The sequence below is a fragment of the Drosophila tropicalis genome, unplaced genomic scaffold (genome assembly GCF_018151085.1).
Source record: "Drosophila tropicalis isolate 14030-0801.00 unplaced genomic scaffold, ASM1815108v1 contig_593, whole genome shotgun sequence".
Lineage (NCBI taxonomy): Eukaryota > Metazoa > Arthropoda > Insecta > Diptera > Drosophilidae > Drosophila > Drosophila tropicalis.
This window is the reverse complement of record NW_027173070.1, coordinates 6,572,928-6,597,322: the sequence shown is the minus strand read 5'-3', so window position 1 is coordinate 6,597,322 and position 24,395 is coordinate 6,572,928. Positions and strand designations below refer to the sequence as shown.

The following is a 24,395-nucleotide window of genomic DNA, read 5'->3' as shown; positions in this document are numbered from 1 at the left end:
TTTTTGAGTGAGTAATTTACAACAAATTTGTATTTATTCGAAACTTTTTGGATTTGCTTTAACAGAATAACAAATGTGAATAAGTACTCGATGATCCCCCACAGAACTAACGAGCCTTATAACACCGCTTGACCAACAACGCAAGAATAATTTGTATGTGTAGGTGTATTAAATGTGTACTGTATGTGTAATGCTTATGAAAAGTCGACTTCAAATTTATGTTTCCAAAATAAGTGAAGCACCTGTAAATGATCGATCAATGCTCAGTACATTTCGAATAGACAAGTTCTTACCTTTGAACAAAATTAACATTTTGAACACTTTATTTGTGGGTGGTCATCAACCCATTCGATTGGGATCCCACAGGGATAAAGTCATCCTGCTTCCAGTTGGCGAAACCTTCATCGGCATCCACTTCGTTGCCCATTTCGTTCTCATTGTCACCTTCCTTATCTCTAGTAGAATTACTCTTCCTAAGCTTCACCCACAAAACTCTAGCAGTATAGATGGCAACAGCAGCAGCAGTCAGCCAGGCACTTGATTGGATACCCATTGCTCCAGACTTTTTTGTAGTCGTTGCGGCGGCAGAGTCGGTTGTTGTTGCTAGTGTTGTTTTTGCGTCTGACATTGCTAAACAGAATAAAGTTATTGTTAATACTCTTTTCCCTGTTTAGTCCTTAGTGATCGCTGCAAAACTTACTGAATATTTATGTAGATACTTATTTAAATAGTTATTTGATTTTTTACTGTTGTTTGCTGTTTGAGCAATGATGATTGAATAAATAATTCGGCTGGGAACTCGACATACGTTTAGTTTTGAAATATTCTGGCTTGCTTAGTGAACTACTAAACATTGCTTTCTACTAAGTACAAGGGGACGCATAGACCAACTGCAATGAAAAATTATTTAGTAAATTTATGGTGAATATCATATGTGCAAATTTGTTTTTACCTTCTTACCAAACAAATGGAATTACATATTATTTGTGCGATTGTATGTCATAATAAGAAATGCTTCTTTCTGCACGGAATTTATAGCACTAAAATACATACAACATTTTTTTCGTATGCGTCCCATGGTACTTAGTAGAAAGCAAAAAAAGTCCGAATTATATTGTCTGTAACGTGTGCTCTCTTTTTAGCGATCCAATTAAAATTTCAGGATCTGATGTTTTATATAATAACCTATCATACTAGTAAATTTCATAGCCATACTCCAACTATTCTCTTCAACTATTTTTCTTCTACTAATATATGATGTAGTAGTCCGGTCCTGAAAATTTTCATTCTTTATCTTACCCGGGTTATTAGTAGCTCAAATAACAAGTTTCATCCCAATAGCCCTTAAGATACTGAGTAAAACGCATCCGCACCGACGAACGGACGGACAGAAGGACATTGCTATATCGACTCAGCTTCTCATGCTGATCAAGAATATATATATGCTACCTGTACTGTAGCGCCGCCACCACCCTACGGCCAATTCTGCCCTTTTGGAGCGCTTAACAAAATACATTAATACGTATGTTTTGCATGTCTCTAGTCCGCTTGGGAAAATATTTAAATATTTCTAATCTGCACGCTTACTAAGCCAGTTTTCGGGGAAAAATGTTTTTTTTTTAAACATTTTTAAACAGCCAATATCTGCGCGTATATTAAGTTAATATTGGTACGAAGATTTATTTACGAAATGAAGAAAAAGAAGGAGGCGTGGCAAAACATTTGAATAATTAGTTTCTGTGCGCTAACTAAACGAGAATATATACCCAAGTTGATGTCTCTAGCTATTATAGTTTATAAGAAAAACAGTATTAAGTAAAATCTGGGGGCGTGGCCAAAATAACTTTATACATTTACATACTAAACGAGTCTACATAACAAATTTTTTGGCTCTATCTCTTATAGCCTCCGAGATCTGCGTGTTCATACAAACGGACGGACGGACGGACGGATGGACAGACGGACATGGCTAGATCGACTCGGCTTTTGATCCTGATCAAGAATATATAAACTTTATTGGGTCTTAGAAGCTTCCTTCTGATTGTTATATACATTTTGGCGACATTAATATATTATTTCACCTCCTGCATGGTATAAAAAAACACCTCTGATGAAAAAAAATTGAAGTTTACGGGCCCTGATGAGTATAATTATACCTCCTTCAGTTATGGTATATGCGAGCTGCAATTTTTGACTCTCAATTCTAATTAACGCGCAATAGTACTAAGTGGTTTTGGAAAAGACTGTTTCTCCACTGGAAAGACTATTTCGTGGTTCGAGTCGAAAAATGTCAGTCTCATAACCTTGATCCGTGCCGGATGAATCTAAATTGTACAACCAGTGCAATATTTAGAAGCCTGCGTGCAAAATTACAGCTCTGTACCCTATATAGACTATAAAAAGACGAACGAACACGGGAATATCAATTCGTCTCGTCATGCTGAACAAGTGTACATGTGGGGTTTTATTTACAAGTTGTGGGATTACTTGAAAATACGACTAAATAGAGATTACAAGATGTTAAATGACAATCTAACAATTTCTATGACGCTTCGACTTTTCGCGACCGACTTTTAGTGTCCGACTTTGCCACTCAACTAATAGCACCCGTCTATGGTACTCGACGTGACCTTGCATCCAACTCTCTCGTCGTCATCTCTCATTCGTTCGTCATCCCTCTTTGATCGTCTATTTTAGGGCACTTGCTTGTGTGCGTATGTTGCTTTACATTGCGCAAAACGAAAATTAACAAAATTTTGACTACAGCAGATAATCTGATGCAAGAGAATCAGAAAAAACAAAGCAGCGATCAATTTTCTCCAGTGTGATCTCAACAAAGCGTCGAAAGAAGAAAAGCACTTCGACAGCCGTTCGGTTACACGCATTACATGTGAGTACCGGGCCCTGGTCTATTCTCACACGCTCACGTTCTCTCTTTGATCGTCGTCTCGACTTATATTTTGTGTTGGAAACTTAAAATAAGCAACTCTTTTCTTACCAGTATCACTATATTGACCGATCGCTCATATAACGGCTAGTGGTCTAAACAGATATTCCCAAGAACTCCACCTAACCCTTTGCAAAAAGCTTAGACGCCAAAGTAAAGTCTAACTGCAAGGACCTTATGTTTTACAACATGCATTAAGCTATTTTTGGATGAATTCATGCATCTAAATTTGAGCACCGACCTGTCCTTCTGCTGTGTCATTCATTCTTCATGACTCACGGCAGGGACTTAGGTCGATATAGGCATGTATCGATGTACGAATTCGAATTTCGAATTAAAACTTATAGAAATAAAATAACAAGCGTTTTTGAGTGAGTAATTTACAACAAATTTGTATTTATTCGAAACTTTTTGGATTTGCTTTAACAGAATAACAAATGTGAATAAGTACTCGATGATCCCCCACAGAACTAACGAGCCTTATAACACCGCTTGACCAACAACGCAAGAATAATTTGTATGTGTATGTGTAGGTGTATTAAATGTGTACTGTATGTGTAATGCTTATGAAAAGTCGACTTCAAATTTATGTTTCCAAAATAAGTGAAGCACCTGTAAATGATCGATCAATGCTCAGTACATTTCGAATAGACAAGTTCTTACCTTTGAACAAAATTAACATTTTGAACACTTTATTTGTGGGTGGTCATCAACCCATTCGATTGGGATCCCACAGGGATAAAGTCATCCTGCTTCCAGTTGGCGAAACCTTCATCGGCATCCACTTCGTTGCCCATTTCGTTCTCATTGTCACCTTCCTTATCTCTAGTAGAATTACTCTTCCTAAGCTTCACCCACAAAACTCTAGCAGTATAGATGGCAACAGCAGCAGCAGTCAGCCAGGCACTTGATTGGATACCCATTGCTCCAGACTTTTTTGTAGTCGTTGCGGCGGCAGAGTCGGTTGTTGTTGCTAGTGTTGTTTTTGCGTCTGACATTGCTAAACAGAATAAAGTTATTGTTAATACTCTTTTCCCTGTTTAGTCCTTAGTGATCGCTGCAAAACTTACTGAATATTTATGTAGATACTTATTTAAATAGTTATTTGATTTTTTACTGTTGTTTGCTGTTTGAGCAATGATGATTGAATAAATAATTCGGCTGGGAACTCGACATACGTTTAGTTTTGAAATATTCTGGCTTGCTTAGTGAACTACTAAACATTGCTTTCTACTAAGTACAAGGGGACGCATAGACCAACTGCAATGAAAAATTATTTAGTAAATTTATGGTGAATATCATATGTGCAAATTTGTTTTTACCTTCTTACCAAACAAATGGAATTACATATTATTTGTGCGATTGTATGTCATAATAAGAAATGCTTCTTTCTGCACGGAATTTATAGCACTAAAATACATACAACATTTTTTTCGTATGCGTCCCATGGTACTTAGTAGAAAGCAAAAAAAGTCAGAATTATATTGTCTGTAACGTGTGCTCTCTTTTTAGCGATCCAATTAAAATTTCAGGATCTGATGTTTTATATAATAACCTATCATACTAGTAAATTTCATAGCCATACTCCAACTATTCTCTTCAACTATTTTTCTTCTACTAATATATGATGTAGTAGTCCGGTCCTGAAAATTTTCATTCTTTATCTTACCCGGGTTATTAGTAGCTCAAATAACAAGTTTCATCCCAATAGCCCTTAAGATACTGAGTAAAACGCATCCGCACCGACGAACGGACGGACAGAAGGACATTGCTATATCGACTCAGCTTCTCATGCTGATCAAGAATATATATATGCTACCTGTACTGTAGCGCCGCCACCACCCTACGGCCAATTCTGCCCTTTTGGAGCGCTTAACAAAATACATTAATACGTATGTTTTGCATGTCTCTAGTCCGCTTGGGAAAATATTTAAATATTTCTAATCTGCACGCTTACTAAGCCAGTTTTCGGGGAAAAATGTTTTTTTTTTAAACATTTTTAAACAGCCAATATCTGCGCGTATATTAAGTTAATATTGGTACGAAGATTTATTTACGAAATGAAGAAAAAGAAGGAGGCGTGGCAAAACATTTGAATAATTAGTTTCTGTGCGCTAACTAAACGAGAATATATACCCAAGTTGATGTCTCTAGCTATTATAGTTTATAAGAAAAACAGTATTAAGTAAAATCTGGGGGCGTGGCCAAAATAACTTTATACATTTACATACTAAACGAGTCTACATAACAAATTTTTTGGCTCTATCTCTTATAGCCTCCGAGATCTGCGTGTTCATACAAACGGACGGACGGACGGACGGATGGACAGACGGACATGGCTAGATCGACTCGGCTTTTGATCCTGATCAAGAATATATAAACTTTATTGGGTCTTAGAAGCTTCCTTCTGATTGTTATATACATTTTGGCGACATTAATATATTATTTCACCTCCTGCATGGTATAAAAAAACACCTCTGATGAAAAAAAAATTGAAGTTTACGGGCCCTGATGAGTATAATTATACCTCCTTCAGTTATGGTATATGCGAGCTGCAATTTTTGACTCTCAATTCTAATTAACGCGCAATAGTACTAAGTGGTTTTGGAAAAGACTGTTTCTCCACTGGAAAGACTATTTCGTGGTTCGAGTCGAAAAATGTCAGTCTCATAACCTTGATCCGTGCCGGATGAATCTAAATTGTACAACCAGTGCAATATTTAGAAGCCTGCGTGCAAAATTACAGCTCTGTACCCTATATAGACTATAAAAAGACGAACGAACACGGGAATATCAATTCGTCTCGTCATGCTGAACAAGTGTACATGTGGGGTTTTATTTACAAGTTGTGGGATTACTTGAAAATACGACTAAATAGTTAAATGACAATCTAACAATTTCTATGACGCTTCGACTTTTCGCGCCCGACTTTTAGTGTCCGACTTTGCCACTCAACTAATAGCACCCGTCTATGGTACTCGACGTGACCTTGCATCCAACTCTCTCGTCGTCATCTCTCATTCGTTCGTCATCCCTCTTTGATCGTCTATTTTAGGGCACTTGCTTGTGTGCGTATGTTGCTTTACATTGCGCAAAACGAAAATTAACAAAATTTTGACTACAGCAGATAATCTGATGCAAGAGAATCAGAAAAAACAAAGCAGCGATCAATTTTCTCCAGTGTGATCTCAACAAAGCGTCGAAAGAAGAAAAGCACTTCGACAGCCGTTCGGTTACACGCATTACATGTGAGTACCGGGCCCTGGTCTATTCTCACACGTCGTCTCGACTTATATTTTGTGTTGGAAACTTAAAATAAGCAACTCTTTTCTTACCAGTATCACTATATTGACCGATCGCTCATATAACGGCTAGTGGTCTAAACAGATATTCCCAAGAACTCCACCTAACCCTTTGCAAAAAGCTTAGACGCCAAAGTAAAGTCTAACTGCAAGGACCTTATGTTTTACAACATGCATTAAGCTATTTTTGGATGAATTCATGCATCTAAATTTGAGCACCGACCTGTCCTTCTGCTGTGTCATTCATTCTTCATGACTCACGGCAGGGACTTAGGTCGATATAGGCATGTATCGATGTACGAATTCGAATTTCGAATTAAAACTTAAAGAAATAAAATAGCAAGCGTTTTTGAGTGAGTAATTTACAACAAATTTGTATTTATTCGAAACTTTTTGGATTTGCTTTAACAGAATAACAAATGTGAATAAGTACTCGATGATCCCCCACAGAACTAACGAGCCTTATAACACCGCTTGACCAACAACGCAAGAATAATTTGTATGTGTATGTGTAGGTGTATTAAATGTGTACTGTATGTGTAATGCTTATGAAAAGTCGACTTCAAATTTATGTTTCCAAAATAAGTGAAGCACCTGTAAATGATCGATCAATGCTCAGTACATTTCGAATAGACAAGTTCTTACCTTTGAACAAAATTAACATTTTGAACACTTTATTTGTGGGTGGTCATTAACCCATTCGATTGGGATCCCACAGGGATAAAGTCATCCTGCTTCCAGTTGGCGAAACCTTCATCGGCATCCACTTCGTTGCCCATTTCGTTCTCATTGTCACCTTCCTTATCTCTAGTAGAATTACTCTTCCTAAGCTTCACCCACAAAACTCTAGCAGTATAGATGGCAACAGCAGCAGCAGTCAGCCAGGCACTTGATTGGATACCCATTGCTCCAGACTTTTTTGTAGTCGTTGCGGCGGCAGAGTCGGTTGTTGTTGCTAGTGTTGTTTTTGCGTCTGACATTGCTAAACAGAATAAAGTTATTGTTAATACTCTTTTCCCTGTTTAGTCCTTAGTGATCGCTGCAAAACTTACTGAATATTTATGTAGATACTTATTTAAATAGTTATTTGATTTTTTACTGTTGTTTGCTGTTTGAGCAATGATGATTGAATAAATAATTCGGCTGGGAACTCGACATACGTTTAGTTTTGAAATATTCTGGCTTGCTTAGTGAACTACTAAACATTGCTTTCTACTAAGTACAAGGGGACGCATAGACCAACTGCAATGAAAAATTATTTAGTAAATTTATGGTAAATATCATATGTGCAAATTTGTTTTTACCTTCTTACCAAACAAATGGAATTACATATTATTTGTGCGATTGTATGTCATAATAAGAAATGCTTCTTTCTGCACGGAATTTATAGCACTAAAATACATACAACATTTTTTTCGTATGCGTCCCATGGTACTTAGTAGAAAGCAAAAAAAGTCAGAATTATATTGTCTGTAACGTGTGCTCTCTTTTTAGCGATCCAATTAAAATTTCAGGATCTGATGTTTTATATAATAACCTATCATACTAGTAAATTTCATAGCCATACTCCAACTATTCTCTTCAACTATTTTTCTTCTACTAATATATGATGTAGTAGTCCGGTCCTGAAAATTTTCATTCTTTATCTTACCCGGGTTATTAGTAGCTCAAATAACAAGTTTCATCCCAATAGCCCTTAAGATACTGAGTAAAACGCATCCGCACCGACGAACGGACGGACAGAAGGACATTGCTATATCGACTCAGCTTCTCATGCTGATCAAGAATATATATATGCTACCTGTACTGTAGCGCCGCCACCACCCTACGGCCAATTCTGCCCTTTTGGAGCGCTTAACAAAATACATTAATACGTATGTTTTGCATGTCTCTAGTCCGCTTGGGAAAATATTTAAATATTTCTAATCTGCACGCTTACTAAGCCAGTTTTCGGGGAAAAATGTTTTTTTTTTAAACATTTTTAAACAGCCAATATCTGCGCGTATATTAAGTTAATATTGGTACGAAGATTTATTTACGAAATGAAGAAAAAGAAGGAGGCGTGGCAAAACATTTGAATAATTAGTTTCTGTGCGCTAACTAAACGAGAATATATACCCAAGTTGATGTCTCTAGCTATTATAGTTTATAAGAAAAACAGTATTAAGTAAAATCTGGGGGCGTGGCCAAAATAACTTTATACATTTACATACTAAACGAGTCTACATAACAAATTTTTTGGCTCTATCTCTTATAGCTTCCGTGATCTGCGTGTTCATACAAACGGACGGACGGATGGACAGACGGACATGGCTAGATCGACTCGGCTTTTGATCCTGATCAAGAATATATAAACTTTATTGGGTCTTAGAAGCTTCCTTCTGATTGTTACATACATTTTGGCGACATTAATATATTATTGTGAAATAATATATCATGGTATAAAAAAACACCTCTGATGAAAAAAAATTGAAGTTTACGGGCCCTGATGAGTATAATTATACCTCCTTCAGTTATGGTATATGCGAGCTGCAATTTTTGACTCTCAATTCTAATTAACGCGCAATAGTACTAAGTGGTTTTGGAAAAGACTGTTTCTCCACTGGAAAGACTATTTCGTGGTTCGAGTCGAAAAATGTCAGTCTCATAACCTTGATCCGTGCCGGATGAATCTAAATTGTACAACCAGTGCAATATTTAGAAGCCTGCGTGCAAAATTACAGCTCTGTACCCTATATAGACTATAAAAAGACGAACGAACACGGGAATATCAATTCGTCTCGTCATGCTGAACAAGTGTACATGTGGGGTTTTATTTACAAGTTAATTATAGTCTTGTGGGATTACTTGAAAATACGACTAAATGGAGATGACAAGATGTTAAATGACAATCGACGTTTGGCTCGGTTCGACTTTAGCGTGTCTCTATGACGCTTCGACTTTTCGCGCCCGACTTTTTTTGTCCGACTATGCCACTCGACTAATAGCACCTATTAATTATATTTTGAGACGCTTATTAGCTTTATTTGGATTTTTTCTTAATAGTATGTTTTACAATGTTCTTATTGTCGGCGTGGTCTTTTTTCGAGTGTGGCCGTATCTTGTTAAACTGAGAATACATTAAAATAATCGAAACTTAAAATACTAGATGTATCGATATTGTTCGAGGCCTCTTACTACGATACAAATATCGTTTGGACACAGACCAAGTTCGTCGTCGGGGTCATCAGATTCCAGTATATACGGTCTGCTGTTGACCAGATATTCTGCCTCCTTAAAAATTGTTTGCAACGTTTCATCGCTTGGATTTGCGTTTACTGGTAAAACTGCTTCAATTGCCCGTTTAAAACAGCCTACTAGTCGCTCCCAGCAGCCTCCGAAATTTGGTGCATTTGCTGGAATGAAATTCCAAATTATTTTAATACTTGCCATATACTCTTTCATGGCACACTCATCAAGGTCCTCTAGGGCTTCTTGTAACTCTCGTGCTGCTCCGCGAAAATTTGTGCCATTATCTGACCAGATGATTTGTATAGGTCCACGTGGAGCCATCATTCTACGAACTGCCATTATGCAGGAATCGGTGTCTAGGGAGTGGGCTATCTCCACGTTGATTGCTCTGGTAGTCAGGCATGTGAATATTACTCCGTACCGCTTGCGGAGGTGTTTTGAGGCTCTAGTTCCTCTTTCTGCTTTGGTGTAAAATGGACCGAAGTAATCGACGCCTGTTGCTGTAAATGGTTTTTTGTGGGTGAAAAACCTTTCTTCGGGCAGGAATCCCATTTTTGGTGTTTGTGGTTTTGCCTTTTTGCGTTTACACCAAACACAAGCATTGAACGTCGTTCTGATGATCCTGTTTAATTTTGGCATCCAGTATGCCTTCCTGAACTGATGTACTACTACCTGTGTTCCGACATGTTGTGCGTGGACATGTATTGGGCTTTTGGTTTATGTCGATACCTCTTTTGCACGTTCTATTCTGCTATCCACTCGCATTATGCCATTGTCATCCACACAATATTTTGACAACCTCAATTTTGAAGAAGGCTTTCCGGTTTTTTACGCGTCACGTAAGCGTTATGACGTCAGCGATGTTTTCATTTGTTGATAGCCAGTGCCACTCTGATCTTACCGATTTTTCACAAATCTCACCTATTCGATTTGCGACAAAAACGTCCATACGTTTATCGCTGTTAATCCTGGTAAGAACCGTACGTGAATCAGTCCAAAAGTAACGTTGATCTATATTGATTTGTAGTTCGTGGCTTATCATTTCAGCCAAACGGCATCCCAGTACGGCGGCCATCGTTTCCAGTTTCGTAATAGTTATATGTTTGATTGGAGAAACCCTTGCCTTAGATGCAATTAGTGACACATCAAATTGACATTTATCCTCCTTAACGTAGATGCATCTGATATAGGCAACTGAAGAATATGCTTTTACACTTGCGTCATTAAATATGTGCAGTTGAACGCGATCGGCATTGTTCAGATTAGAGCTATAACATCTTGGAATTTTGGTGCCCTCAATTGATATTGATGCCTTTATCCAATTTCGCCATTTGTTTATTAAATCTCCCTTGATTTGGTCATCCCAGCCTATTCCAGACTCCCATACATCTCGCATAAGGATTCGTTCTTTAATGGTGACTGGTGTCATGAGTCCCAATGGGTCATATAGCGAATTAACTACTGACAATACAGTCCTCTTTGTTGGTGTAACTTTGCCAGAAAGCAGATCATCTGTAACTTTATGCGTTACCGCAGTGGAGTACATGAAGGAGTCGCCTTTTGCGTCCCATAATACTCCTAGCACCTTTTGTTGTACGTCCATTTTTTCCCCTATCATTGCTGCAGACTTGTTCGCTCTGAGAGTTTTGGGAATGGATTGCCGCACTTCGTCGCTGTTTGATATAAATTAACACAATTCAAATCCAGCCTTTGAGTGTATTTTCGTGATTGCTTTAATGATGTTGATGACTTCATACGCACTAGGTATGGAATCGAGATAATCATCTACGTAATGATTTTCCAATATAGCTTTTACTGCGTCGGGTTGTTCATCTTTAAATTTGCTAGCATTCTATTTTTTAACAAATTGAGCCAGAAATGGTGAGCAAGTAGTTCCAAACAACATTGCTTTCATTTGAAATATTGATGGCTCTCTATTTTGGTCAAGATCTCTCCATAAGAAACATTGTGCTGCAGTATCACATTCTGTAATGCTCACCTGATTGAACATTTCGCGAATGTCTGCTACGACTGCTACCGCATGTAGCCGAAATCGTATCAAAATTCCAATTATATATAGCAGGTTGCTATTGAGGAACGTACCGTTGCAAGAAGCCGCAGCGTCGAACACAAGTCGAACCTTGCCGGGCTTATTTGGGTTAATAACAGCAAAATGTGGTAAAAACCACCGTTTTGGAGAGTTGAGAACGTTAATGTCTGTTAATTGGACGGCGTAACCTTTGTGCAAAAGTTTTGTTATTTCGTTCTTATATGCTTCTGCGGTATCCTTGTCTCTCAAAAGCTTTCGCTCAAGACATTTGAGTCGTTGAAAAGCCATTGACTTGCTTTCCGGTAGTTTTATGTCATCCGATTTCCAGGGCAAACCAATCTCGTAGAAGTTATCCTTTTGGTTAATTGAGCTTTCGGCCTTTGCTATTGCTAACCGCTCATCCACAGACCGTGTTTTGTCGATCTTTATTGCACAGGCACCGAAGTTTTCAATACTGAATTGTTGCTTAAACATTTGTTGTAGACATACATCTTCTATTTGACAGCAAGTAAAATGCGATGCTTGTAGATTGGTTTGTGCTGGTCCATGTGCTACCCAGCCTAATTTGGTTTTACATAACATTGGCCGATGTTCATTGCCATCTATAACGGCTCGTGCGGTAATTAATTTAGCATGGCGTTGTCCTATTAATACCATGGGTTTCCTATCCTGCAACTTCATGTAGTCTACCATATTTTTTGGTACAAATTCTGTTAGCTTCTTATAGTCAAGTTGTTGTGTTGGTATTTTTAGATCGTTGACTAACCAAACTCCATTTAGCTGATGTTTGGGATCATTTGTTCCACTGACATTGATGGTTGCCGATTCCGCATCTGCTTCATATCTGTAGACACCACCTGTCCAAGTAAAACAAAATGGTATTGCGTCACCCTTTATGCCAACTTCTCTTGCCAAGCTCATTTCCATGATTGTGGAGGTACTACCGTCATCCAAAAATGCGACAGTTTCTTTCGAGCCTTTTTCGCCGTGTACTGTGGTACCATTTTGAGTAATGCAGATTTTGGTGAATCTGATACGCATCCTGTGACGTTTGTGGTGGCTGCTAGATTTACTTGTAAGGGTCTCTTGTGCAGTAATGGGTTGTGAAACTTTTCACAATTGTCAATTTTGCAGGCTTGTCTTTCGCTGCATTGGCTTTATTACGATTAGCTAAATCCCATCTCTTTTTAATATCTGCTTTTAAGAATACGTTGCACTTGCTTAGAGGGTGTTTTTCCTCGCTGCAAATAAAGCAAATTGCTTTTGGTTTTGGCTTTGGTTAGTTTACCGCCTCTATTTCCTGTTGTTGCGATTGGGTTACTTTATATTGCTCTGCGAATGACGACTGCTGGTTAATTGATGTAACCTTTTTGAAAAATGAGACATCTTGGATTAGATCTGCTTGTCTTTGTGCCCACTCAGCTAGCTTGTCAAATGTACAGAATGAAGCGCGCACGTTTGCATCTCGTAGATATGCGCCCCATTCTCGTAGATAGTTTTCGGACAGTTTTTCGATCATCATGCTAGTAATCGTTGTGTGTCGATTAACCGGTTATCAGTGTATTCCAAAGCAGAACTTATGTTTTGAACAGTGTTATTAAATTCTTCGAAATTGTCGATATTATTGACTGGCTTTACTTGGCACGCTCTTGACGATTTATCTAATATCGATATGATTTTATCTGGATCTTTTGCTGTGATAAGTAGCAAAGAAACCTTTTCCTTAGCTACTCCCCTTAGAGCTTTTGATAATCGTTGAACATCTTCCTCTTTGGAGAATCCGCAATGTTTGCTCGTAGCATTGAACTCTTGGATAAAGAGTGTCCAATTCAACGCTGATGAACCATCAAACTCCAGGTGTTTACTGTTTAAGCTCTGCCGCGCCAGCATCTGGTTCATGGCTCTTGTTAGCATGCTCGGATTATTGGTTTCATCCAAGTTATTCTGACACTCTTCAGATTTTTGCCGCCAAATCATTTTTTGTCTCTTTCTCACCGACGCCGATGTCAAGAAACTCACAGACGCGCAATAAAGCGTTTGCGCCAAGTTCCAAGCATTGTTATAATTTAAACCTTTGAACGTACAAAGCTGTCGTTTTATCAATGTTTCCGTAACAAATTTCTGGTAGATTGCAAAATGTACATCTCGTAATGTTTGCGATTTCCACGAATCAATGCGGCCAAGCTGCTGTTTGCCCCACTGCCAAATTTTTGATTAGATGGGTTTTGTTTTTGATTATGGACTGTATTTCCATCGCTGATTGCTATTTAAGCTATCTGGCTCGAAGGACCAATATGTTAATTATATTTTGAGACGCTTATTAACTTTATTTGGATTTTTTCTTAATAGTATGTTTTACAATGTTCTTATTGTCGGCGTGGTCTTTTTTCGAGTGTGGCCGTATCTTGTTAAACTGAGAATACATTGAAATAATCGAAACTTAATATACTAGATGTATCGATATTGTTCGAGGCCTCTTACTACGATACAAATAAGCTACTACAGCACCCGTCTATGGTACTCGACGTGACCTTGCATCCAACTCTCTCGTCGTCATCTCTCATTCGTTCGTCATCCCTCTTTGATCGTCTATTTTAGGGCACTTGCTTGTGTGCGTATGTTGCTTTACATTGCGCAAAACGAAAATTAACAAAATTTTGACTACATCAGATAATCTGATGCAAGAGAATCAGAAAAAACAAAGCAGCGATCAATTTTCTCCAGTGTGATCTCAACAAAGCGTCGAAAGAAGAAAAGCACTTCGACAGCCGTTCGGTTACACGCATTACATGTGAGTACCGGGCCCTGGTCTATTCTCACACGCTCACGTTCTCTCTTTGATCGTCGTCTCGACTTATATTTTGTGTTGGAAACTTAAAATAAGCAACTCTTTTCTTACCAGTATCACTATATTGACCGATCGGTCATATAACGGCTAGTGGTCTAAACAGATATTCCCAAGAACTTCACCTAACCCTTTGCAAAAAGCTTAGACGCCAAAGTAAAGTCTAACTGCAAGGACCTTATGTTTTACAACATGCATTAAGCTATTTTTGGATGAATTCATGCATCTAAATTTAAGCACCGACCTGTCCTTCTGCTGTGTCATTCATTCTTCATGACTCACGGCAGGGACTTAGGTCGATATAGGCATGTATCGATGTACGAATTCGAATTTCGAATTAAAACTTATAGAAATAAAATAACAAGCGTTTTTGAGTGAGTAATTTACAACAAATTTGTATTTATTCGAAACTTTTTGGATTTGCTTTAACAGAATAACAAATGTGAATAAGTACTCGATGATCCCCCACAGAACTAACGAGCCTTATAACACCGCTTGACCAACAACGCAAGAATAATTTGTATGTGTATGTGTAGGTGTATTAAATGTGTACTGTATGTGTAATGCTTATGAAAAGTCGACTTCAAATTTAGGTTTCCAAAATAAGTGAAGCACCTGTAAATGATCGATCAATGCTCAGTACATTTCGAATAGACAAGTTCTTACCTTTGAACAAAATTAACATTTTGAACACTTTATTTGTGGGTGGTCATCAACCCATTCGATTGGGATCCCACAGGGATAAAGTCATCCTGCTTCCAGTTGGCGAAACCTTCATCGGCATCCACTTCGTTGCCTATTTCGTTCTCATTGTCACCTTCCTTATCTCTAGTAGAATTACTCTTCCTAAGCTTCACCCACAAAACTCTAGCAGTATAGATGGCAACAGCAGCAGCAGTCAGCCAGGCACTTGATTGGATACCCATTGCTCCAGACTTTTTTTGTAGTCGTTGCGGCGGCAGAGTCGGTTGTTGCTGCTAGTGTTGTTGCCGCCCCCGCGTCTGACATTGCTAAACAGAATAAAGTTATTGTTAATACTCTTTTCCCTGTTTAGTCCTTAGTGATCGCTGCAAAACTTACTGAATATTTATGTAGATACTTATTTAAATAGTTATTTGATTTTTTACTGTTGTTTGCTGTTTGAGCAATGATGATTGAATAAATAATTCGGCTGGGAACTCGACATACGTTTAGTTTTGAAATATTCTGGCTTGCTTAGTGAACTACTAAACATTGCTTTCTACTAAGTACAAGGGGACGCATAGACCAACTGCAATGAAAAATTATTTAGTAAATTTATGGTGAATATCATATGTGCAAATTTGTTTTTACCTTCTTACCAAACAAATGGAATTACATATTATTTGTGCGATTGTATGTCATAATAAGAAATGCTTCTTTCTGCACGGAATTTATAGCACTAAAATACATACAACATTTTTTTCGTATGCGTCCCATGGTACTTAGTAGAAAGCAAAAAAAGTCCGAATTATATTGTCTGTAACGTGTGCTCTCTTTTTAGCGATCCAATTAAAATTTCAGGATCTGATGTTTTATATAATAACCTATCATACTAGTAAATTTCATAGCCATACTCCAACTATTCTCTTCAACTATTTTTCTTCTACTAATATATGATGTAGTAGTCCGGTCCTGAAAATTTTCATTCTTTATCTTACCCGGGTTATTAGTAGCTCAAATAACAAGTTTCATCCCAATAGCCCTTAAGATACTGAGTAAAACGCATCCGCACCGACGAACGGACGGACAGAAGGACATTGCTATATCGACTCAGCTTCTCATGCTGATCAAGAATATATATATGCTACCTGTACTGTAGCGCCGCCACCACCCTACGGCCAATTCTGCCCTTTTGGAGCGCTTAACAAAATACATTAATACGTATGTTTTGCATGTCTCTAGTCCGCTTGGGAAAATATTTAAATATTTCTAATCTGCACGCTTACTAAGCCAGTTTTCGGGGAAAAATGTTTTTTTTTTAAACATTTTTAAACAGCCAATATCTGCGCGTATATTAAGTTAATATTGGTACGAAGATTTATTTACGAAATGAAGAAAAAGAAGGAGGCGTGGCAAAACATTTGAATAATTAGTTTCTGTGCGCTAACTAAACGAGAATATATACCCAAGTTGATGTCTCTAGCTATTATAGTTTATAAGAAAAACAGTATTAAGTAAAATCTGGGGGCGTGGCCAAAATAACTTTACACATTTACATACTAAACGAGTCTACATAACAAATTTTTTGGCTCTATCTCTTATAGCCTCCGAGATCTGCGTGTTCATACAAACGGACGGACGGACGGACGGATGGACAGACGGACATGGCTAGATCGACTCGGCTTTTGATCCTGATCAAGAATATATAAACTTTATTGGGTCTTAGAAGCTTCCTTCTGATTGTTACATACATTTTGGCGACATTAATATATTATTGTGAAATAATATATCATGGTATAAAAAAAACACCTCTGATGAAAAAAATTGAAGTTTACGGGCCCTGATGAGTATAATTATACCTCCTTCAGTTATGGTATATGCGAGCTGCAATTTTTGACTCTCAATTCTAATTAACGCGCAATAGTACTAAGTGGTTTTGGAAAAGACTGTTTCTCCACTGGAAAGACTATTTCGTGGTTCGAGTCGAAAAATGTCAGTCTCATAACCTTGATCCGTGCCGGATGAATCTAAATTGTACAACCAGTGCAATATTTAGAAGCCTGCGTGCAAAATTACAGCTCTGTACCCTATATAGACTATAAAAAGACGAACGAACACGGGAATATCAATTCGTCTCGTCATGCTGAACAAGTGTACATGTGGGGTTTTATTTACAAGTTAATTATAGTCTTGTGGGATTACTTGAAAATACGACTAAATAGAGATTACAAGATGTTAAATGACAATCTAACAATTTCTATGACGCTTCGACTTTTCGCGCCCGACTTTTAGTGTCCGACTTTGCCACTCAACTAATAGCACCCGTCTATGGTACTCGACGTGACCTTGCATCCAACTCTCTCGTCGTCATCTCTCATTCGTTCGTCATCCCTCTTTGATCGTCTATTTTAGGGCACTTGCTTGTGTGCGTATGTTGCTTTACATTGCGCAAAACGAAAATTAACAAAATTTTGACTACAGCAGATAATCTGATGCAAGAGAATCAGAAGAAACAAAGCAGCGATCAATTTTCTCCAGTGTGATCTCAACAAAGCGTCGAAAGAAGAAAAGCACTTCGACAGCCGTTCGGTTACACGCATTACATGTGAGTACCGGGCCCTGGTCTATTCTCACACGCTCACGTTCTCTCTTTGATCGTCGTCTCGACTTATATTTTGTGTTGGAAACTTAAAATAAGCAACTCTTTTCTTACCAGTATCACTATATTGACCGATCGCTCATATAACGGCTAGTGGTCTAAACAGATATTCCCAAGAACTTCACCTAACCCTTTGCAAAAAGCTTAGACGCCAAAGTAAAGTCTAACTGCAAGGACCTTATGTTTTACAACATGCATTAAGCTATTTTTGGATGAATTCATGCATCTAAATTTAAGCACCGACCTGTCCTTCTGCTGTGTCATTCATTCTTCATGACTCACGGCAGGGACTTAGGTCGATATAGGCATGTATCGATGTACGAATTCGAATTTCGAATTAAAACTTATAGAAATAAAATAACAAGCGTTTTTGAGTGAGTAATTTACAACAAATTTGTATTTATTCGAAACTTTTTGGATTTGCTTTAACAGAATAACAAATGTGAATAAGTACTCGATGATCCCCCACAGAACTAACGAGCCTTATAACACCGCTTGACCAACAACGCAAGAATAATTTGTATGTGTATGTGTAGGTGTATTAAATGTGTACTGTATGTGTAATGCTTATGAAAAGTCGACTTCAAATTTATGTTTCCAAAATAAGTGAAGCACCTGTAAATGATCGATCAATGCTCAGTACATTTCGAATAGACAAGTTCTTACCTTTGAACAAAATTAACATTTTGAACACTTTATTTGTGGGTGGTCATTAACCCATTCGATTGGGATCCCACAGGGATAAAGTCATCCTGCTTCCAGTTGGCGAAACCTTCATCGGCATCCACTTCGTTGCCCATTTCGTTCTCATTGTCACCTTCCTTATCTCTAGTAGAATTACTCTTCCTAAGCTTCACCCACAAAACTCTAGCAGTATAGATGGCAACAGCAGCAGCAGTCAGCCAGGCACTTGATTGGATACCCATTGCTCCAGACTTTTTTGTAGTCGTTGCGGCGGCAGAGTCGGTTGTTGCTGCTAGTGTTGTTGCCGCCCCCGCGTCTGACATTGCTAAACAGAATAAAGTTATTGTTAATACTCTTTTCCCTGTTTAGTCCTTAGTGATCGCTGCAAAACTTACTGAATATTTATGTAGATACTTATTTAAATAGTTATTTGATTTTTTACTGTTGTTTGCTGTTTGAGCAATGATGATTGAATAAATAATTCGGCTGGGAACTCGACATACGTTTAGTTTTGAAATATTCTGGCTTGCTTAGTGAACTACTAAACATTGCTTTCTACTAAGTACAAGGGGACGCATAGACCAACTGCAATGAAAAATTATTTAGTAAATTTATGGTGAATATCATATGTGCAAATTTGTTTTTACCTTCTTACCAAACAAATGGAATTACATATTATTTGTGCGATTGTATGTCATAATAAGAAATGCTTCTTTCTGCACGGAATTTATAGCACTAAAATACATACAACATTTTTTTTCGTATGCGTCCCATGGTACTTAGTAGAAAGCAAAAAAAGTCAGAATTATATTGTCTGATCCGATTAAAATTTCAGGATCTGATGTTTTATATAATAAACTATTATACTTGTAAATGTAAGATTTTATAAATTTTAACCATTGTGCTCAGTTTATATTTTTCCTTTGGAAAATCATTTGACCTTGAAATATTGCAACTAAATGCAAACAAAATAAAACTAAACTAATAAAACGTAAGCCAAACTTAACTTTGATTTATTCCAAATATTTTTTAACCCATATACTGCTAAATAAAACTAATTATCATAACCTTTCAGAAGAGACCATTGAGTTCTAATCTTCATATGATCGACGATCATTTTTGGACCCAAGATCAACATGATTATGATAAAAGCATGAAATATGTAAATAAAGACGGGGGGAATTACCAAATTTCATAACCGAACTATTATAATTTTTTTTCCTTCCAGAGTTTGACGTCAAAATAAACTGGTTAAATATTTAAGAACTATGTATGTACATATGTAAATAATAATTAATTAATATCAACATATAAATTGTTTATCTTTACGAGACCATCTTAATTTTAGACTAATGAAGCAAGACCAAAAATAAACAAAAGAGACAAGAAAAGAGTTGTCTAAACGACTCAACAAAAAAGTTGTAATACCAAAAAAAAAAAAAAAACGGAAAAAAAAATTCAAAGTCAAGGCCAATGAAAAAAAAAAAAAAAACAACAACACCTAATTTCATTAGCTATTCAATGGGATGCCAAGACAAGAAAAACGATAAGATCAACGTGATTTTTATGGAGACTTAATGTAAGTTAAACAAGAGAAACAACAAATAAAATAATTATGCGGATAAGTTGTTGATTTTGTTGTTGTTTTTTTTTTTCCAAAAAATAAAACAAAAGAAAAAGCAAAGAAAACTGGGCCACAAACCACGCCAAAGCCAAGTTAACGGAAGCTATTGGAAACGCGTTTCTGCCATGCAAATTGCTTGGAGGCTCACAGACCAAGACCCACACCGGGTTATAATCATCGTCACCATTTGCATAGTAAAAGATAAGCAAATTCAGAAATTCGACTCTCTGACGATTTGAAGATTTGATGATGCCAGATGAAAACTAAAATAAAAAAAAAAAAAAAAACAGCCAAAAAAAAAAAAGATATGTACCTATATGAATACAACAATTTTTAATGGTTGTATTTTGTTTTTTGTTTTACTTTTTTCCCACTTGAATGTTATTAAGCTAAAAACCTGTTTACACCACCCAGAGTGAGGGAAGATATATCCACCGATTCTGACTAATAAAGTTTCTAAATATGTGTTAGGTACTTATAAGATCTTATCATATCTCGGCATGCTAAATAGTAAGCGAAAATTTGTGTGTGCAATTTAGAAGAGCAAAGTGAGAAAACAAATTAAAACATTTGCCATAAATTTTATGCCAGCATGAGCAACTAATTTATTAGACACCAAACAAGAGTTATAAAAAAATATAAGTAAAAAAATAAATATTAATTTTTTCTCTCCCTCTCTCTCTTTCTTAGATTCTTTAACGGAACCCAAAAACCATACCCAATCAAAGATGACATAACCTTGACGTAGAGTTCAAATCGAACCTTTTTATAGCCAGACCCATATTTTTGGCTTTTGCGTTAAATGAAACTGGTTTTTATTTGTTGTAGCAAGAAGGCACAGGCCAAGGGACCAGGCCAACATTAGATCATCAAAAAAAAAGATAATAAAATTTACAGTTTCACCATAAATATTTTTAGTGGGCGAGATAGATGTGAGACAAAAGAGTTTGATTTGATGCCAACCAAGACACAAGAAGGTTGAATTAATTTTGTGATTTTTGGCTTCTTCTTCTTCTCTAGTTTTACCAACTTGTGGCATATAAATTTGCTAACAAAAGTATATAACGATAGAATAATCTAACAAAATTTAACCAGTTTTTCTGTTTTTATTGATGGTAAATTTCCGGCTACACATTCAGACATTTGCCAAAACAATAAACTAAACGATTCGCGTATACCCGTTACTATAGCTATTCAAATAAAAGAAATAGAACTATATTTTTATTGCCTTACGAACAATGATTTTGAGAATTATACAAATACAATTTTTTATGAAAAGGGATGTGAAAAATGATGATTATTATGCAAAATTTTACCATAAAGCGAAATTTTTATATAATTTCACTTTATTTTATGTGGTTTTAATTAATTTAAAAATATCCTTTAAGATATTTTTTGATAAAACCATTGAAAAGACTTTGTTAATTTTGTTTAAAACAATTACGATATGTTATTCTTAGTTATGTTAGCATCTTATAAAATCTACCTTGAGAGAAAAATTGCATCATGTTTCTTTCCCAAAGAACAATTCAATCTTAAGATTCTCACACATGTTGGACTTTGATTGACTTTTCTGTATTTTCTCAGCTAAATGATTATTAGCTCGTAAATGAACGAGAATCTTTGCCAATCAGGAGCCACTTATTCTCGCTAATTGTTTTTTAAATATTGTCCAGCTGGGGAAGTAATTTAAAAGATCATGCTGAGAGTTTTTATTAGGTCACTTCAACAAGTGTGGGAATGCGAACAAAAGCCACATGGAAACTAGCAAAAATAATAAAAGCAACCAAACCAGAACAATTTATCTAATCTTTTCTACTTATTGTTAGTCATACCCATTAGCTTAGGTCTATATAATATGGAAATCTTACAACAAAATTACCAATGTTTTAATTAAAAAATTGAAATTTAAGAAACAGGCAATGCTCTTTGTTAACCTAATAAGATGTAAAAGAAAGAAGTTAGGAAGGACGAAGGAGAGCTTTTTTTTTTTGTCCCTTCAGAAGTGTAGTAAAGCATATAAGCTTTAAATTTTATTAAAGCTTAAAGTGAATCTTTACATTTTAGTTATTACATTTAGAGACATTAAAATCTAATCTATCTGTAGCTAGAACTTTAGAACTTTACTTGAACTTGAAATACTCTGAAATATTATGGCATAATAGGTAAAAGATACTTAGATGTAGAATAAAAAATATGAACTAATGCAGAGACGACACTTGTTTGATAGATTTTAGCCAGATGTCAGATTAATGCAACATTCAAATCAATTCCAATGGCATAAATTAAGACTGGTTAACGAGATGGTGAAAAAAATAATCATAGACGAAATCCAATCAACCAATTAAAAGTAGTTTTAATTCAACGATAACGAAATGCTACTTGATTTTTTTTTTTTTTTTTAATTTTGATGGCCAAAAACAAAGAAATACATACATAAAAAAAATAAACATACATACACATACATATTTAACTTTATTTGGAATAGTCTTAGTTATCCATATTCAATATTCAGATTACGAGCTACGTCAACCATTATGGCAGGGCAAGTCTTCGGCCGCTTCTTCGCATATTATCATGGAGCCGGACTTCAGGTTTTGTTTGTTATTTTTTCTGACGCTTTGCAGAACTTCACCCAAGAGCGGAGCACTGTATATAAATAGTTAAGTCGGCGCGAATCAACAGACAGAAGCGCTTTCGAACGCCTTTGGAGTAGAAGCAGAAGAGTTTGTTGCAGCAAAAATGGTAAGTGCCTCGGATGCCAAAAATATCTGTATTACCGAAAAGGATTAAGGATTAATGTTTATGAAATTTGTATAGAAATTCCTGATTATTGCCGTTGCCTTTTTGGCCTGCGTCTATGGCGATGTCTCCCATTTGGGTTATGACTATTCGCCACCAGCTCCGGTTTACCAACCAGCACCTCAAATCCACTACGAAGCACCTGCACCCATCTCTGTCCCGGCTCCCGCTCCAGTTCACATTCCCGCTCCTGCCCCAGCACCAGTTGTGATTCCCGCCCCCGCTCCCGCTCCAGTTCACATTCCTGCTCCTGCCCCAGCACCAGTTGTGATTCCCGCCCCCGCTCCAGTTAAAACTTACATTCCTCCTGCACCAATCCATTACGAGGCACCCGCCCCCGCTCCAGTTCACATTCCCGCTCCTGCCCCAGCACCAGTTGTAATTCCCGCCCCCGCTCCGGTTCACATTCCTGCTCCTGCCCCAGCACCAGTTGTGATTCCCGCCCCCGCTCCAGTTAAAACTTACATTCCTCCTGCACCAATCCATTACGAGGCACCCGCTCCCGCTCCAGTTCACATTCCCGCTCCTGCCCCAGCACCAGTTGTGATTCCCGCCCCCGCTCCCGCTCCAGTTCACATTCCCGCTCCTGCCCCAGCACCAGTTGTGATTCCCGCCCCCGCTCCAGTTAAAACTTACATTCCTCCTGCACCAATCCATTACGAGGCACCCGCCCCCGCTCCAGTTCACATTCCCGCTCCTGCCCCAGCACCAGTTGTGATCCCAGCTCCTGCTCCAGTGTACCACTCTGCACCAGCTCCCGCTCCAGTGTACCACTCTGCACCAGCTCCCGCTCCAGTGTACCACTCTGCACCAGCTCCCGCCCCAGTGTACCACTCTGCACCAGCTCCCGCCCCAGTGTACCACGCCCCAGCACCTGTGGTCCACTCTGCCCCGGCTCCAGCTCCTGTCTACCAGTCGACCAGCAGCCTGCAAGCTCTCGAGGAGATCGAACCCGTTTCCGCTGATGGTTACCGTTACAAGACCGTCCGTCGTCGCGTCTACCGCCACCGTTTCTAGGTTATTCCCACAAGGAAAAACCAAAATACTTTAATATTTTCTTAAAGAATTTCCCATGGAATTTCTTAAGACAAAAATCGAATTCCCTACAAAAAAAATAAAATTTTGATTGTTGAAAAAAAAAACCAAATCCAATTGCCATTGAATTATCAAATTATTTTCCAATCATAGCAAATCACATGAGAAATGAAGCTTATAGAGTCTAACTAGCCGAATTTTAAATGCACTAACTAAACTAAGAGTCTAAAAAAAAACTGGCTAAGCCCAAAGATAAGATATTTGATTTGTGTGTTTTCTTTGTTATACAACATTGATTGTAGGTTATATATATTTAGTTTCGTATTAGGATATTAGAACAAAATATTCCGCTCACAATCAGAAGACCGGAAAAAAAAAAACAAACATTACAAAAACAAGACAAAAAGTGAAGCAATTGTAGTTCGTGCTACCTTTCGGTATTCTACTCTTAAAGTTGTAAATTTATGAAACCAAAGAACCAGGCAGGCACTCGTTTGTTTCACCTTGGTCTTGGTCTTGGAGAAATCAACTAGTC

General features: G+C 37.4%; 1 protein-coding gene and 6 long non-coding RNA genes across 27 annotated transcripts; 2 read left to right on the top strand and 5 right to left on the bottom strand.

The window, feature by feature from the left end:
- LOC137578353 (uncharacterized) lies at window positions 1–975 on the bottom strand. 3 transcript variants are annotated; one of them, XR_011032596.1, is made up of 4 exons: window positions 961–975; window positions 701–890; window positions 294–630; window positions 1–242 (listed from the first exon to the last, which is right to left on the bottom strand). It is a non-coding gene; the product is annotated as an uncharacterized lncRNA (long non-coding RNA). The 3 variants fall into 3 exon arrangements; XR_011032595.1 differs by having other exon boundaries at window positions 953–967; XR_011032597.1 differs by having other exon boundaries at window positions 1–208; window positions 953–967.
- A 2,336-nt stretch (window positions 976–3,311) lies between these two features.
- Window positions 3,312–4,292, bottom strand: LOC137578351 (uncharacterized). 3 transcript variants are annotated; one of them, XR_011032580.1, is made up of 4 exons: window positions 4,278–4,292; window positions 4,018–4,207; window positions 3,611–3,947; window positions 3,312–3,559 (listed from the first exon to the last, which is right to left on the bottom strand). It is a non-coding gene; the product is annotated as an uncharacterized lncRNA (long non-coding RNA). The 3 variants fall into 3 exon arrangements; XR_011032579.1 differs by having other exon boundaries at window positions 4,270–4,284; XR_011032581.1 differs by having other exon boundaries at window positions 3,312–3,525; window positions 4,270–4,284.
- A 2,303-nt stretch (window positions 4,293–6,595) lies between these two features.
- Window positions 6,596–9,334, bottom strand: LOC137578352 (uncharacterized). 13 transcript variants are annotated; one of them, XR_011032582.1, is made up of 5 exons: window positions 9,305–9,329; window positions 7,554–7,683; window positions 7,302–7,491; window positions 6,895–7,231; window positions 6,596–6,843 (listed from the first exon to the last, which is right to left on the bottom strand). It is a non-coding gene; the product is annotated as an uncharacterized lncRNA (long non-coding RNA). The 13 variants fall into 13 exon arrangements; XR_011032583.1 differs by lacking the exon at window positions 9,305–9,329 and adding an exon at window positions 9,097–9,111; XR_011032587.1 differs by lacking the exon at window positions 7,554–7,683 and having other exon boundaries at window positions 7,302–7,464; window positions 9,305–9,334.
- Window positions 9,335–14,742: 5,408 nt separating this feature from the next.
- Window positions 14,743–15,722, bottom strand: LOC137578356 (uncharacterized). Of its 2 annotated transcripts, none has more exons than XR_011032601.1 (4): window positions 15,708–15,722; window positions 15,456–15,645; window positions 15,042–15,385; window positions 14,743–14,990 (listed from the first exon to the last, which is right to left on the bottom strand). It is a non-coding gene; the product is annotated as an uncharacterized lncRNA (long non-coding RNA). The 2 variants fall into 2 exon arrangements; XR_011032602.1 differs by having other exon boundaries at window positions 14,743–14,956.
- A 2,360-nt stretch (window positions 15,723–18,082) lies between these two features.
- Window positions 18,083–19,069, bottom strand: LOC137578354 (uncharacterized). 3 transcript variants are annotated; one of them, XR_011032599.1, is made up of 4 exons: window positions 19,055–19,069; window positions 18,795–18,984; window positions 18,382–18,724; window positions 18,083–18,330 (listed from the first exon to the last, which is right to left on the bottom strand). It is a non-coding gene; the product is annotated as an uncharacterized lncRNA (long non-coding RNA). The 3 variants fall into 3 exon arrangements; XR_011032598.1 differs by having other exon boundaries at window positions 19,047–19,061; XR_011032600.1 differs by having other exon boundaries at window positions 18,083–18,296; window positions 19,047–19,061.
- A 278-nt stretch (window positions 19,070–19,347) lies between these two features.
- On the top strand, window positions 19,348–19,879 carry LOC137577722 (uncharacterized). 2 transcript variants are annotated; one of them, XR_011032462.1, is made up of 4 exons: window positions 19,348–19,390; window positions 19,475–19,561; window positions 19,628–19,669; window positions 19,748–19,879. It is a non-coding gene; the product is annotated as an uncharacterized lncRNA (long non-coding RNA). The 2 variants fall into 2 exon arrangements; XR_011032461.1 differs by having other exon boundaries at window positions 19,628–19,879.
- A 2,637-nt stretch (window positions 19,880–22,516) lies between these two features.
- On the top strand, window positions 22,517–23,942 carry LOC137577049 (skin secretory protein xP2). Its single transcript, XM_068290411.1, has 2 exons — window positions 22,517–22,768; window positions 22,844–23,942. Exons 1-2 carry the CDS (start codon window positions 22,766–22,768, stop codon window positions 23,840–23,842), a joined length of 1,002 nt encoding a protein of 333 aa, XP_068146512.1. The 5' UTR covers window positions 22,517–22,765; the 3' UTR covers window positions 23,843–23,942.
- The last annotated feature ends 453 nt before the right edge of the window (window positions 23,943–24,395 follow it).